Source organism: Hemitrygon akajei, chromosome 4, assembly GCF_048418815.1.
Source record: "Hemitrygon akajei chromosome 4, sHemAka1.3, whole genome shotgun sequence".
In the NCBI taxonomy this organism is placed as follows: Eukaryota; Metazoa; Chordata; class Chondrichthyes; order Myliobatiformes; family Dasyatidae; genus Hemitrygon; species Hemitrygon akajei.
Genome location: NC_133127.1, coordinates 173681590 through 173697746, shown reverse-complemented (window position 1 = coordinate 173697746; position 16157 = coordinate 173681590). Strand labels below are relative to the sequence as shown.

The 16157-nt window shown below is 42.3% G+C and overlaps 1 protein-coding gene across 1 annotated transcript in view; it reads right to left on the bottom strand.

Moving 5' to 3' along the window:
• LOC140726959 (rho guanine nucleotide exchange factor 17-like) overlaps positions 1–16157 on the bottom strand; it is a 474355-nt gene that overhangs the window by 179680 nt on the left and 278518 nt on the right. Inside the window, 2 exon segments of the mRNA XM_073044006.1 lie at positions 1764–1946; positions 9384–9461. Coding sequence (XP_072900107.1) covers positions 1764–1946; positions 9384–9461 — 261 coding nt within the window.

Sequence of the window (16157 nt, the reverse complement as noted above, 5' to 3'; positions counted from 1 at the left end):
AGATTCCAGCGTCTACAGTCTCTTGTGCCTGCACACTAATCCTCTTTTATTCTCCCCACATTACTATTAACTTGCGCTTGAAGCTAACCTGCATACTAGACACAATTTATAGTCACCTGCGAATGGCAGCGTAGTGGTTAGCACAAAGCTTTACAGTACAGTCGGCCCTGGTTCAATTCCCGCCGATGTCTGTAAAGAGCTTGTACGTTCTCCCCATGACCGGCTGGGTTTCCTCCGAGTGCTCAGTTTCCTCCCACAATCCAAAGACATTCTGGTTGGTAGGTTAGATGGTCATTGTACATTGTCCTGTGATTAGGCTGGGGTTAAATCATAAGATTGCTGGGTGATGTGGCTCTAAGGGCCAGAAAGGCCTAATCCATGCTGTATCTCAATAAATAAATAATTTTGCCAAATGGGAGGAAAGCTGAGCACCCAGAGGAAACCTACACAATCACTAGGCAGCATGTATAAACTCATCACATTCAGCACCAAGAGTCAGGATTGAAACCCTGTTGCTAGACTTCATTCCAACAACTTCATTCACCTCAGCACTGAACCCACTCCACAACCTATGGACTCACTTTCAAGGACTCTACAACTCACGTTCTCAATATTTATTTATTTGGTATTTGTTATTTTCTTTGTATTTGCACGGTTTGTCTTCTTTTGCACATTGGCTGTTTGTCCATCTTTCTGTGCAGTCTTTCATTGATTTGATTGCATTTCTTTGCACCTACTCTGAATGTCTATGGTGACATATACATACTTTGATAATACATTTACTTTGAACTTTGAATTATTATGTTCACCAAGTGCTGCCCCTTCGGGCAATGTTACAATTTGTTGGGCTAAAAGCTATCTCAGGGCAGTATGATTATTTTCAAAGAAAGTAGTGCAGTAGTAGCAGGTGATTATTTGCCCCTTTGTATCAAATTCTATTTGGTCATCCACCTACGTAGTACCTTGGGATGAATTAGTGCTCTAATGCGCCAAACTGTACCAGTACTTTGAGTCTTGTGCTCAATTCAATGGGCATTTGGCCCATGGACTATCAGAGCTCACAGTAGAACACGCCTTATAGAACCTTGTAGCAAATGCTCAGCTTTTGGGGACTACATTATATGAACAACACTTCTACCTTAGACGTTCGGATGTCTAATCCAGCTTTCCTACCGCAGTAGCGTTGAAGAAAGGTGCTCAGTATGACTGATAACAGCAATAATACTGATATATTCCTGCTAATTCAGTACTCTAGCTGATACAACTTGACTTTTTGCGTGGTGGCTGCCCAGGAGTGGAAGAGGCTGAAGTACTCAGACCTGGCAGCTGGCTGGAGGACCATCGTCTACCCTGAGGAGGTAGGACACCGGGGCTTCATCGGCACAAAGACAATAAGGTTGGTCTGTGACTGGAGCGAGGCTCAGGAGGGGCACCAGAGAGTTGGCTGAGAAGGCAGAAGCAGGCAGCTGCTAGAGGTGTGGCTGGCAGCAATGCCAAACAGGAAACATCTCCTCTAAATCTCATTACTGAAACATTCTCAATGGTGTCACTGGGTGTTGATCAAATTATCTACAAATGTAACAGGCACGGCTCTCCAAAGATGCCCTGAAGTCAGTTGGAGGCTGCTCCAGGCTTGCTTTGTAAAGGAGAAACAGCTGCGGGAACACTGTAAAACCAGCCAGAACTCAGCTCCCTCCAAATCCGCTCCGGCTCCCAGCATGCACCCCTAACTTGGAAGCTGAGCGCTCTTGCGCAGTACTCACTGTTTCAATCATTAGGTCGCCCACTTTCTGCTTCTCGTGCCAGTTCTGGACACACTGGTGAGCCTGTTCCAGGAATTTCTCATGATGCTCCAAGATTTCCGGAATTTGGAAGAACATATCATCCACAAGGGCCAGGTCACAGATAGACGAATTCTCTGGCTGCTTCAAAGGTCTCATGTATCCCTGCCAAAAGAAGTGTTAAAACCAATCATTAATCAGTAACAGAAAACATGATCAAAACATCCCTTATTATTATACACTGATCTGGAATCAGATACCGATTCTTTCATTTGTGGATTCAATAAAGTCACTGCAGAACTCCCTCAGCCCATGCCAAGTGCTTGAATGGGTCTGATTTTACATCACATTCCAAATTCTGATCCTCAGATACCATCAAGTGATTTCACAATAAACATTTTCTCCCAAGCCCATGGAAACTGTCAGGAAAATTAAAAGAGGTTTACCCGGGGGAACCTGTGCCAATACTTGCATCCCTTTTTTGTTCACCCTGAGGTCAGCCGACCTGCAAAACAGTTTAGAGATGCAGCTTATAACCTACTTCTCGTAAAGGGTGATGAATCCTTAATATTCTCTGTCACGAAGGCTTGATCACTAGAGTAGGAGCTGGGTTAGCCTAATAACATAACACCACCAGTGATCACCGATTGGAGTTCAATTACCCCCGCTGCCTGTAAGGAGTTTGTAAGTTTTCCTTGTGTTTCCACCTGGTGCTCTGGTTTCCTCCCACATTCCAGAGATGTACAGGTTAGCAGGGGTTCCCAACCTGGGGTCCATGGGCCCTTCAGTTAATGGGAAAGGCCCATGGCATAAAAAAGTTTGGGTTGCATGTATGCTACATCGGCTCTGGCTGTGTAGCAACTCTTGCGGGCTGCCCAGCACGATTCTTGCCTATTTGACCCAAAATAAAACAACACATTTTACTGAATGTTTCAATGTACATGTAACAAATAAAGCTAATCTTTAAATGAACTATTCAATGTCTATGAGACCATAAGATATGGGAGCAGAATTAGTTCATTTGGCCCATCGAGTCTGCTCTGCCATTCTATCATGGCTGATCCAATTCTCCTCTCAGCCCCAATCACCTGTCTTCTCCTTGTATCCATTCGTGCCCTGACCAATCAAGAATTTATCAACCTCTGCCCTAAATATAAAGTCTTGGCTTCCACAGCTGCCTGTGGCAAAGAATTCCACAGATTTACCACTCTCTGGCTAAAGAAATTCCTCCTAATCTCCGTTCTAGAAGGATGCCCCTCTTTTGTGAAACTGTGTTCTCTGGTCTTAGGCTCTCACATCCATTCTCTACAGGCCTTTCACCATTCAATAGATCAATAGGTCACCCCTCATTCTTCTGAATTCTAGCAAATACAGGTTCAGAGCCATCCGACGCTCTTCATATGACGAGACATTTTCATAAATCTCCTTTGAATCCTCTCCAGTTTCAGCACATCCTTTCTAAGATATGGGGCCCAATACTCCTAGTAGGGACTCACCAGTGCATTATAAAGTCTCAACATTACATCCTTGCTTTTATATTCTAATCCTCTTGAAATGAATGCCAACATCGCATTTGCCTTCCGCATCACAGACCCAACCTACACATTAACCTCTAGGGAATTCTGCAACTCAGTTTTTTTGTATGTTGTCTCCATCTAGAAAATAGTCAATCCTTTCATTTCCTCTACCAAAGTGCATGACCATACACTTCCCAACACTGTATTCCACCTGCATTTCTTTGCCCATGGTCCTAATCTAAGTCCTTCTATAGTCTCTCTACTTCCTCAAAACTATCTGCCCCTCCACCTATCTTCATATCGTCCATAAACTTTTCAATTAAGCCATCAATCCCATCATCCAAATCACTGACATATACCGTAAAAAGAACTGGTCCCAACACAGACCCCTATAGAATACCACTAGTCACCTGAAGCCAGCCAGAAAAGGCTCCCTTTATTCCCACTCTTTGCCTTTTGCCAATCAGCTACTGCTTTATCCATGCTAGAATCTTTCCTGTAGTACCATGGGCTTGTAGCTTGTTAATCAGCTTCACGTGTGGCACCTTGTCAAAGGCCTTCTGAAAATCCAAGTACACAACAGCCGATTCTCTTTTTGTCTATCCTGCTTGTTACTTCTTCAAAAAATTCCAACAGATTTGTCAGGCAAGATTGTCCCTTGAGGAAACCACGCTGACTACGGGCTATTTTATCAAGTGCCTCCAAGTACCCTGAGATCTCATCCTTAATAACCGACTCCAACAGCTTCGCAACCACCGAGGTCAGACTAACTGGCCTATAGTTTCCTTTCTTCTGCCTCTCTCTCTCTTCTTGAAGAGTGGAGTGACATTTGCAATTTTTCAGTCTTCCGGAACCATTCCATCATCTAGTGATTCTTGAAAGATCATTACTAATGCTATCTTCAGCCTCCTCTTTCAGAATCCTGCGGTGTAGACCATCTGGGTACAGGTGATATATCTACCTTCAGACCATTCAATTTCTCAAGAATCTCTTTCTTTCTAGTAATGGTAACTTCACACACTTCGTACCCCATGACACTTCCACCATACAGGTCTTCCACAACGAAGCTGACACGAAGTACTTATTCAGTTCATTTTGCCATTTCTTTGTCCCCCATTACTACCTCTCCAGCATCATTTTCCAGTGCTCTGATATCCACTCACGCCTCTCTTTTACACTTCATATTCCATCTTTACCTTCTTAATGGCATTTTTAGTTGCCTTCTGTTGGCATTTGAAACCTTCCCAATCCTCTAACTTCACACTAATTTTTGCTCTATTATATCCCCTCTCTTTGGCTTTTATGTTGGCCTTGACATCTCTTGTTAGCCACGGTTGTGTCACCTTTCCTTTACAATACTTCTTCCTCTGGGATGTGTATATCCTGTGCCTTTGAAATTGTTTCCAGAAATTCCAGCCGTTGCTGCTCTGCTGTCATCCCTGGCAGTGTTATTTTCCAATCAATTCTGGCCAACTCCTCTCTCATGCCTCTGTAATTCCTTTCACTCCACTGTAATGCTGATAATCTGTCTTTAGCTTCTCCTTCTCAAATTTCAGGGTGAACTTGATCATATTTGTTTTATCTCATGGTTCTTTTAACTTAAGGTCTCTAATCAATTCTGATTCATTGCACAATACAGCTGGCCCCCATTTTTCGAATGTTCGCTTTACGACAGCTCACTGTTTCAAAAGACCTACATTAGTACCTGTTTTTGCTAACCAAAGACGATTTTCACTTTTACAAAAAAAGACGCCCGCTTTATACGTGTGTTTACCCCGAGAAAGACCACTATAACCGTGAAGCCTTGTGCGGGCAGTTGTGTGCGCATGCGTGTGCGTACATAGGCGTGTACGTGTGCTTGTTCATACGTGCGTACGTGCCAATTTTTTTCCCTCCAAATCGATTTTGGCTCACTGTCCTCCCGATTTTTTTAAGTGAAACTACACCGTACATACAATATTTCTACCTTATACAGGCTGTGTATTTATCATATCATTCCTGCTTTTACTATATGTTCATGTCATTTTAGGTTTTATGTTATTTGGTATGATTTGGTAGGTTATTTTTTGGGTCTGGGAACGCACAAAATTTTTTCCCATATAAATTAATGGTAATTGCTTCTTCGCTTTACGACATTTCGGCTTACAAACGGTTTCATAGGAACGCTCTACCTTCAGATAGCGGGGGAAACCTGTGATGGCACTATGGAAGAATGAAGGCACAGGTGGCTCAGCTAAGATCATACTGAATTGTGGGATAGGCTTGAGGGACTTAGTGACCCACCGCTGTTCTAGCTTCCCGTGTTCTTCTCGTCTTAGCCATGTTTTTGCTGACAAATTCTGAACTGTTCTCTCATTGATTAATTCTCAGAAAATGGTGTATAAATCTTTGCTGCTGTGGAAATGCCATTTTGTAATCAATATGAATTTGCGACAAATCAGAAAAGAGAGGACATTTTCTGCAAAGGCCAAGAGCAATCCCTGACATTTGAATGGAGCAGCTAAGAGCAGAAGTAGGAAATCAAGGCAAAAATAACAGCTTGGTGTTACAGAGTTCAACCTGAATAAACAGAAGCAGTTAGTAATATTCACTTTGGAATATAATCACGAATTTATAAAGGGAAATAGATTTTAGTAATTTTCTCATGTTCTGGTGCCAAAGATCTTACAAAAAGAATAAACTCCATGTACAGTACAATTTAGCATACATTAGATGCAACAGGATACACCGTGGTATAACAAGACAATTGGACAATCCAGTGCTCTTATCATGAGCTCAGTGAGTGCTATTACCTCCCAGGGAATTCCATTAAGTTGCAATCACTTTCATTTATATAGTGTATTTTTTTGTGTGTGCCATAATCTGCCAGAGCCTCAGCAACCACTTATTTTTTCAAGTGTTTGTCTTGGAGGAAAGATTCTGTGAGTGGTCCCCCGCGTCCCTCTCACAGCGCAGTTGTGTTTATTTTTTTTTACGAGGCCAGGTTGTGAGCTCGACACTCAACCCGGGACGGATGGAAAGCGTGTCCAGGAGCGGCCCGACTGGGTTCAAACTTGGGCACCTTCGCTCTGGAGTCTGGCGCTGATGTCACTGCGCCACCAAAAAAAAAAGGCAATGCCACAATTGATGGTGAGAAGCTTGCTACGAAAGGTCGGTAATAATGACCATCTTAAATGAGAAAAGAGGGGTTCAGGAGGGAACAGTAAAGGTAACTAATGGCAACAGCCAGCTGAGCCGGGATGACGGAGGCCAGTGCGGACAACGTGGTGAGCTGCAATACTGGGGGAAGACCCTACACAAAGGAGGAGGCGAGGCCAAGAAAGCATATGAAAACTGCCACGAGAAATCGTAAACATAGACACCACTGGGAGGAGGTAACATGGATGAGCAACAGTACATGGAAGAATAAACGGGAAAATAGAGGGAATGATGGCACTGGAGTCAATTTTAGACATTCTCATCTGAGTATATATGATGAAACAAAAGGATTGGTGATCCAATCATGTAGAGACTGTGATATGCATTATTTTGTTTACAGTGCCTATTAAAAGTATTCACCCACCTTGCAGGTTGTCACATTTTATTACTTTACAACATTGACTCGCAGTGGATTTAATTTGGTTTGTTTGACACTGATCAATAGAGAAAACTTTTGTGTCAAAGTGAAAACGAATTTCTACAAATTGTTCTAAATTTTTTACAATTATTTAACAAAAATTAATTGATTGCATAAGTATTCACCCCTTTCAAGTCTGTATTTAGCAGATACACCTTTGGCAGCAATTAAAGCCTTGAGTCTGTGTGGACACTGCAATTTTTGCTCCATTCTTCTTTACAAAACTGCTCAGGCTCGGTAAGATTGCAAGGGGATTGTGAGTGAACAGCCGTTTTCAAGTCCAGCCACAAATTCTCGATTGGATTGAGGACTGGACTCTGACTAGGCCTCTCCAGGACACTAACTTTGTTGCTTTTAAGCCATTCCTGTGTAGCTTTGGCTTTATGCTTGGGGTCACTGTCTTGCAGGAAAACTAATCTTCTCCCAAGTCGCAGTTCTCTTGCAGACAGCATCGGGTTTTCCTCCAGGATTTTCCTGTTATTTGCTACATTCATTTTACCTTCTACCTTCACAAGCCTTCCAGGGCCTGATGCAGTGAAGCATCCCCACAGCACGATGTAGCCACCACCGTGCATCACTTCAGGGATGGTGTGTTTTTGATGTGTAGTGTTTGGCTTACGTCAAACATTGTGACATCTGATGGCCAAAACGCTCAATTTTGGTTTCATCAGACCATAGAACCTTCTTCCAGCTGACTTCAGAGTCTCCCACATGTTTTCCGGCAAACTCTAGCCAAGATTTCAGGCGAGTTCTTTTTTCAGCAGTGGCTTTCTCTTTGCCACTCTCCCATAAAGCTGCAACTGGTTAAGCATCTGGGCAACAGTTGTTGTATGTACCACTGAAGCTTGTAACTCCTCCAGAGTTGTCATAGATCTCTTGGTGGCCTCCCACATTAGTCCCCCTTCTTGCACGGTCACTCAGTTTTTCAGGACAGCCGGCTCCAGGCAGATCACAGCTTACCATATTCTTTCCATTTCTTGATCATTATCAATACCCCAAGGGATATTCAGTGACTTGGAAACTTTCTTGTATCCATCTCCTGACTTGTGCTTTTCAATAACCTTTTCATGGAGTTGCTTGGCATGATTTTGCCAGGATACTGACTCACCAGCTGTTGGACCTTCCAGACAGAGGTGTATTTTTACTACAATCAATTGAAACATCTTGACTATACACAGATGATCTTCATTTAACTAATTATGTGATTATGTGACTTTTAAAACCAGTTAGCTGTACCAGTGATGAATTGGTGTCTCATATTAAAGGGGGTGAATACTTATGCAATCAATTATTTTGTGTTTTAAATTTGTAATTAATTTAGATCACTTTGTAGAGATCTGTTTTCACCTAGACACAAAAGAGTCTGTATCTGTTGAACAGTGCCAAATCGTGCCAACTTAAATCCACTGTGATTCAATGTTTTAATTAAAACATGAAAACTTCTGGGGGGGGGGGGGGGTGAATACTTTTTATAGGTACTCTGTGTCCCTGCAGAAAATTAAGCAGAATCTGTGCAGTAGCACAACTATATAGCATAATATGCAAGATTACATACATATGGAAAATTTTCTAAATTACATTTACAATTGCATGACCCAAGATATTTAATATCACACCAGTACAGCAGGTTTGTTTATATCCTGCGCTAAAATATAGTGAAAGATATAGGAAATGTACTATGCTGGTGTAATATTAAATATTGCAATATAATATGTACAGTATACTTCCTTAAGTTTTCAAACCTATATGTGAATGGGTCCTAAGGGAACTGACAGGCCAATATTTTCCTTCATGGAAGTAATTTATTAGATTTAAGTCACTGGAGTTAGATGCGTGCTGAAACTATGGGGCAGATTTACCGACTATGGAAGATGTGCTTGCTTCACAGTCTACGGTGTTTATTCCTTGTCGTGGGATTTGGGGAACCAATACCCTGAAATTCTTCTTCAAATGTCAAAAGCCAGCTGCCGTGGCAGTCTGAGTTTTGCAGATCTGAAATAATATGGATAGGAGTATCTGGAATCCAAAATTCCCAACAGTCACAGCATTGAGAAGCTTCCTGTTTGCATCAGCCGTGGCTCAGCGGGTAGAACTAATCAGGGATTTGTTAGTATTGTGGTTAGGTAATTCAAAAGTGAGGACGATCGAACCCCCCCCCCCCCCCGGGTGCTTTTGCACATGAGTAAGTGAGGGCCACAAGGGTCCATTCCTCCACTCCCCCACTGCACACAGTGTCCTAAATACTGAGTCTGGTAGAACCAACGTGGCACCTACAATCACTCCCAAAGACTTTCCTCTGTGATCCTTCTCCATGGTGTAGGCTAGAAGAGGCTATGGAGAAAGTGGTGGGGAAGCAACTTGCAAATGGGGTTAGAAGCCAACGTGATCACATGTTCCACAATCACTAGCTCTCCCGCAATTTGACAACCATCCCAGTCCAGTCCAACTAAAGACGTACACACACGATACCTGTATGAGTGTTCGGAGAGACTCCACGTAAGACTGTTCTGCATCCAACAGGGTCATCATGACATGCTTTCTCATATCCTGTGTGAGGAGAAAGAAAACATTATGAGGAATGTCGTCAGTGAAGAGCAAAGCAGGCCGCGACGCCACTGTTATCAGATTCTCAAACAAACACGCCTTGTACAGTAAGATGTACTCTTGGCCTCACAGTCTACCTCGTAACCATCTTTCATTTTATCGTTTACCTCCACTGCTCTTTTTCAATGGTTTTTACACTTACTCTGCATTGCTTTTTTTCACCTTATTCCAGCTCACTGCATTGTATAATGATTTGATTTGTATGAACAGAACACAAGACAAGCTTTTCATTGCATCTCCAAAGTTGGAAGCAAATTTATTATTAAAATATGTACACGGCATGAAATACACTGAGATTCATTTTCTTGCAGGCATTTGCAGTAGAACAAAGAAATTCAGTAGAATCAATGAAAAACTACACAAAGACTGACAAGCAACCAGTGTGCAAAAGAAGACAAAATGGTCAAATACAAAAAAAGATAATAATAACTTGTTTTATTATTTAGAGATACAACTCGAAAACAGGCCCTTCCCAGCCGAGTGGCCACCCAGCAATTTAATACTAGCCAAATCACAAGGCGACTTACAATGACCAGTTTACAATCAGTCATGATGGAATGGCGGAGCAGACTCGATGGGCCGAGTGGTCTAATTCTGCTCTTATGTCTTATGATCTTAACCTACCAACTGGTACGTCTTTGGGAGGAAACCGGAGCACCTGCAGGAAACCCATGCACTTACTGGAAGGATAGACAAACTCCTTACAGATGGTGCCAGAATTGAGCTCTGAACTCCATTGCCCTGAGCTGTAATAGTGTCACTACCATGGTGCCCCAATAATAATAAATAAGTAAAAATAATAAATAAATAAATATCTTGGTAGATGTGAGAATAATAAAACAAAACCAAACAGCTGGGCAGCAATAATGCTGGCTGGACTTCACTTTGCTGTTACCTTCTTGGAAAGCAGTTTCATGGCATTGTCAATACTCTTCTTTCCAGCCCAGTGGATCATTAATATGACTAACTCTCAGGGGCGTCAGCTGGCTGGGCACCATCCTCCACTGTCACACACTGTACAACTGGAACGGGAGCCCTGCCTGATCACCCAATCCTGAGTCACTAGGACCGTTTTTAGATTGCTGCCGCTTTTCGAACTTCCAACTCAAACAGATTGGGAATCAAATCATCAGCATGCCTTATTTGTATGGCTCAAAACCAAAGCTCGGTCTGCCAACTGTGTGAGTGGAAAAATGCCTGCTCCCTCATCTCATTCCAGCAATCATTGAAACTTCAGTGCAACACGAAAATAAGGAGGCGAAAACTAATTTTAATAATGTTTATTTCTGAAAGCTTACACAAGCCCAGAGATTTGTTGTCCCACCTAAATTCAGGTTTACAACCATGATCACAGAATTCTACACACACAAACCAGCCTCCTGTGTCTACACTTCCCGGTGCATCAGGAAAGTAATCAAAGACCCCCGCACCCCCCACCCTGGACATTCTCTTTTTTTCTCCCATTCCATCAGGCAGGAGATACAAAAGCTTATGAACATGCATCACCATGTATCAACAACTTCTATCTCGCTGTTATAAAACTATTGAATGGACCTCCTGTCCATTAGAGATGAATCCTTGATCTATCCATCTACCCCATCGTGGCCCTTGCACTGCACTTTCGGAATAAAGCAGTAACACTACCTCCTGCCTCCTATAACGGCTATTCCCTTGTGCTATCGTGATGTACTTCTGCTTTGCAATGACCTGCATGGGTGGCATGTCCGGCAACACTTTGTATCTCAGTGTACAAGTAACAATGAAATCCGATTACCAATTACACGACTCCGTCATCAAGACTTCACTGGACCCCGGAAAGGAGGTGGGGAAATGCAGGGGACCAAAGGCAACTTGGTGCCACATCATAGGGCAGAAATAAAAACCCCTGAACCACACTGGCAGCACAATAGAGAAGATGGCCAGGATCAGACAGAGATAGACAACCTTCACTGCTGCTCTAAATGCCAGCGGCATAACAGGCAGTGACTAACTAAACTTCTCAAAGCCATCTTAAATCCCTGATTATTTAAGCATCACCCTGAAACTCTGTTGGTTCATTTAAAACTTTAGGCCAGAGATTAAATGGATCCCATTTGTTCCAGGATCGTGCATTTATTTATTAAACAAGTTGATACAGAAAGTCACAGGAACTGGATCCCAAACCCTTCCAACAAACTTGCAGTCAGTTGTTATTCTGCCCTCAATATACAAAATGATAAGGAATTAAATTAATTGCTCTGATTTATTGTCATTCTTTAATACACAAGTGTAAAAGGAGGACCAAGTGATTGTTACTCCGGATCCAAAAAAAAATCACAATGAGTATAAAAAAACATGATGAATATGAATATGAAAGTAATCCTATAAACCAGAAAGTAGAAGTGGCAGCGTATGGGGAGGGACTGTGGAGAGGAGTGGTTGATGTGGATTAAGTGGTGGGGAGCGTTGGTGGGGTGGGTTATTGTTGAAAGTGTGGATCAGCCTTGTAGCTTGGGGGAAAGCAACCCTTTTGGTGTCTATTGGTCCTGGCGTGGATGTTGCGAGCCTCCTTCCCGATGGGAGTGGGGCAAACAGTCCATAAGCAGGGTGGATGGGATCATGATATTGCTGGCCTTTTTCGGACCACAAACGTTGGTGGCTGCTGAAAATATAATCCAACCAAGTTGGGCCTCATGTGGAGCATTTTCTTTCTGCTGCTCTGAGTAAATAGCCGGGATTCCCTTCATTGATTAGGGTCACTATGCTGCTTAATTGGGGCAGGTCACCGATGCCAAACCATTTTCTAACCAGTGTCATTCATATGCACTTGCATTGCCACTAGACAATACACCATACTTCCAGCGAAAGCTCTTTGTGTTGAAAAAGCAGTGATTTTTGTCACTGATAGCTAGTGAGTAATAAACAGCAAGATAATTCAAAACTGTTTTGCTCACTGTTGAGCGAAAATGAATCAGAATTAGAATCAGGTTTATTATCACCGGCATGTGACGTGAAATTTGTTAACTTAGCAACAGCAGTTCAATGCAATACATAATCTAGCAGAGAGAAATAATAATATATAATAAAATAAAATAAAAAATAATAAATAAACAAGGTTACATATATTGAATAGATTTTTAAAAAACGTGCAAAAACAGAAATACTGTATATTAACAAAAAGTGAGGTAGTGTCCAAAGATTCAATGCCCATTTAGGAATCGGATGGCAGAGGGGAAGAAGCTGTTCCTGAATCGCTGAGTGTGTGCCTTCAGGCTTCTGTATCCCCTACCTGATGGTAACAGTGAGAAAAGGGCATGCCCTGGGTGCTGGAGGTCCTTAATAATGGACACTGCCTTTCTGAGACACTGCTCCCTGAATGTGATTTCACTAAAATTAGGAACTATGAAGAATTTGAAAATTCAACAATCATCTTGAATGTTACAATGAAACTAAAGATTTCGAGGATGCAATCGAGGAAACCATGGTCCATTTGCTGAACTAGGTGTCTGCACTGATCTTGTTAATTTATAGTAAATCAAAAGAATATGTCAGCATACACTGGATGAATTTCTCCTTTGATAACTATTAGAAACTGATACATGTTTTCTTTAGTACCGTGGTAGTATTGATAGTGCTTGAATTTATTCTGCATTTCATTGAAATACATAACTTGTTACTCAGTTAAATGATAATTTGTCTTTTTTATATCTTTTGAACTATTTCCATGTAACTTTGGCTAAATGGGGCAGCCACTTAATTGGGCCAAAATATACTGGGGTCAATGTGTCCCAATTAAGCAGAATCCACTGTATTTGAATAATCGTTTTAATAAGTATTACAATATTCAGTTACAAATATAGGTAGCTGCCAGAATCACTTGGTCCCTTTTGAACAAAGCCATGGAAATCCTGAGCCAAGATTACAATGCCTGGTCAAATAAGTTGTGTACTTATTAGAATTTAAACATGGTAAAAAATATAATCTTCATTGAACAGATTGGGAGTTCAGGTGACAGACTGGATCTAGAGTCAGCTTTATTGCTCCCCTGTGTCTGTTATAACTTTAAAAAATTACTGCAGTAGTTTTAATTTGGAGGTATATTGTTCACATTAATTTTTTGTCACTAATTTTTATTGCAACACCAACAAATTACATTCAATACAACCAGTTGCTTATTACACTTTGACTGTTTAACCCAGCCACCCCCAACCCTCATCCCCACCCCCCCTCCACCCCTCTCTTCCCCCCCACCCACCAACTGAATAGTAGTGCATACACAGATAGAACATTTTCATTTTAACAGAAGATCTTTTAAGTTAGATATCAAATTAGTCCACTTTAAGATTGTGTTTGGCCGTGTGTGTTTTTTCCATAAGGGAAAGGTGGGAGTCATCATTTAGAAGATGTACAGAGGGGTCCATTGGTAATTGTACCCCCGTTAGTTCTGTAAGAGCACTGATAACCTTCCTCTGCAAACCAAAAACCCCTGTACATTCCCATACAACATGTATAAAAGAGCCAACGGGTCCGTGCGGACAAAATGAGCAATATGGGTCAGGAACCAGTCCCATTTGATGGTTCACATTAATTTTTGATAACTGACTCATGTTAGGCTTTGGGAGAGTCTCTGATTTACTGGGGAAACTGCTGCACTTTATTAGAAAGTTGTTCATTCAGAAGCTGGTGCCAAGTGAAAAGTCCCCATTGACATATACGAGCTGAGCTCTCCTGTCCCAGTTAGCCACTGTAACTGGATTTGTCGAGAGGTCCCATGTGGGCAGCATCAAGTTGGGCTGATGTAGCCCATGTTTAACCTCTCTACAATTCCTTCTCATCCCTGTGAAGAGATCATGACTGTATTTAATAGCCACTAAAGTGTCTGACTTCAAGTACCTCGGGTCAAGAATGATGATTTCGAAGAAGGGCATAAAGATACGGAAGGCGCTGGCACAGAGGGCTATGAACGACATGAAGGAAATCTGGAGATCAAACCCCACCAGAGGGCTCAAAAAGAGGATCTTCATAGCAGTCACAGAGTCCATTCTCACGTACGGATGCAAGACGTGGACACTCACCAAGACCATGTGAAAGTCACCCGATGGTTGCTACACACGAATGTTCCGGATGGCTCTTGACGTGAGTTGGCAACAGCACATGACGAACGTTGAGCTCTATGACGACCTACCGATGCTCACTACTAAAATCGAGGTGAGAAGACTGCAACTAGCGGGTCACTGTCTCACCACCCTGAGCTACCTGCCAGCCTAGTCATCACATGGGAGCCCAAGCATGGGAGGATGAACCCTGGGTGCCCTCCCAAGACTATGGTCAACACGCTCCTAGAAGATAGCGGCGCGGCTAATGTAGATGAACTGAACACACTGATGAGGGAGAGGGAGGAGTGGAGAGTCCGTCATCGTGCCCGACGCCGGCCCCCTAGGCCTGAGTCGGCGTAGTGGTAGTAAAGTGTCTGAGAGGAGCTAACATTCTGAATAAAGGCCATCCAGCTCAAATGCTGCCTCTGTTCCTTTCTCCTTAGATGCCATCTAACATATTCGAATTCTTAACTCAAAGCATCCACTATCCCTTTGCTTAGATGGCCGTCTTGGTCTGCATAGATAAGCTGGGACAAAGGGCCTTTTCCCATGCTCTGTGATTCTCTGCCTTCCATTGAGAGGCCCTGAAGCTTATGCTGACAAGCTGCCAGTAGTTTCATGTGGACCTGCTGGCAAAATCTTGGCTATTACACCTATTCAGATTCCAATTAAGTCGCAGCAAAATTAGAAAAACAATCAATAGAAAACTTGGAGTAAGGACATAAGATATAGGAGCAGATGTGTAATATCATCCCATTCATGAATGAGACATCCCACTCGTGAGTGAGACATCCCACTGATGAGTGGGACATCTTTTGAGATGCTTGCTTGAAAAATTCAACAGCCTGTGGTTTGCCGTTGAGTACTTGTTGAACAGCAGTTTCCATCGTTTCTGTTAATGGAGATGGTAAAGCACCAAGGGTGAGAGTATCCATTAACACAAGAGATCCTGCAGATGCTGGAAATCCAGAGAAATACACACACAAGATGCTGGAGCAACTCAGTGGGTCAGTCAGCAGCAACAAAGAGGAATAAACAGCCGACGTTTCAGGCCAAGACCCTTCATCAAGTCCTGCTGAAGGGTCTAGGCCTGAAACGTTGACTGAAAGAACGCAATTGTTCCCAATTCATGGCAGTGAATTCAAGAATCAAAAGACCAAAATACCTCTATTGTCACCATGTATTTACTCGAGTGTACTAATGAGAGCTCAGGAAGAATGATTATGAGGATCAGTGAACATAAATTTTAAATTTAAATCATTGAGGAATTGGTTGGTAAATAAAGTAGCAGTCACAGTGAGAAAGAGTACTCTTTAAACGGCTTCAGAGGACAGCTAGGTGAATTTCTATGGGAGAAAGGGATAAGAGGACATGAGAGAGAATAAAATAATGCAGGGCAGATCGAGGCTTATTCAGAGTGTTAATTAGCCAGAACCACATGCCAGTTTCTGTGCTGTAAATTCTGTGGAGTTTGAGGTATTGGCATAAATCACAGATAAACATAATTCACGGACTGACAGCAGAGACCCACATCAGCAATTCATTCTGCTTCGATTGTCATGAG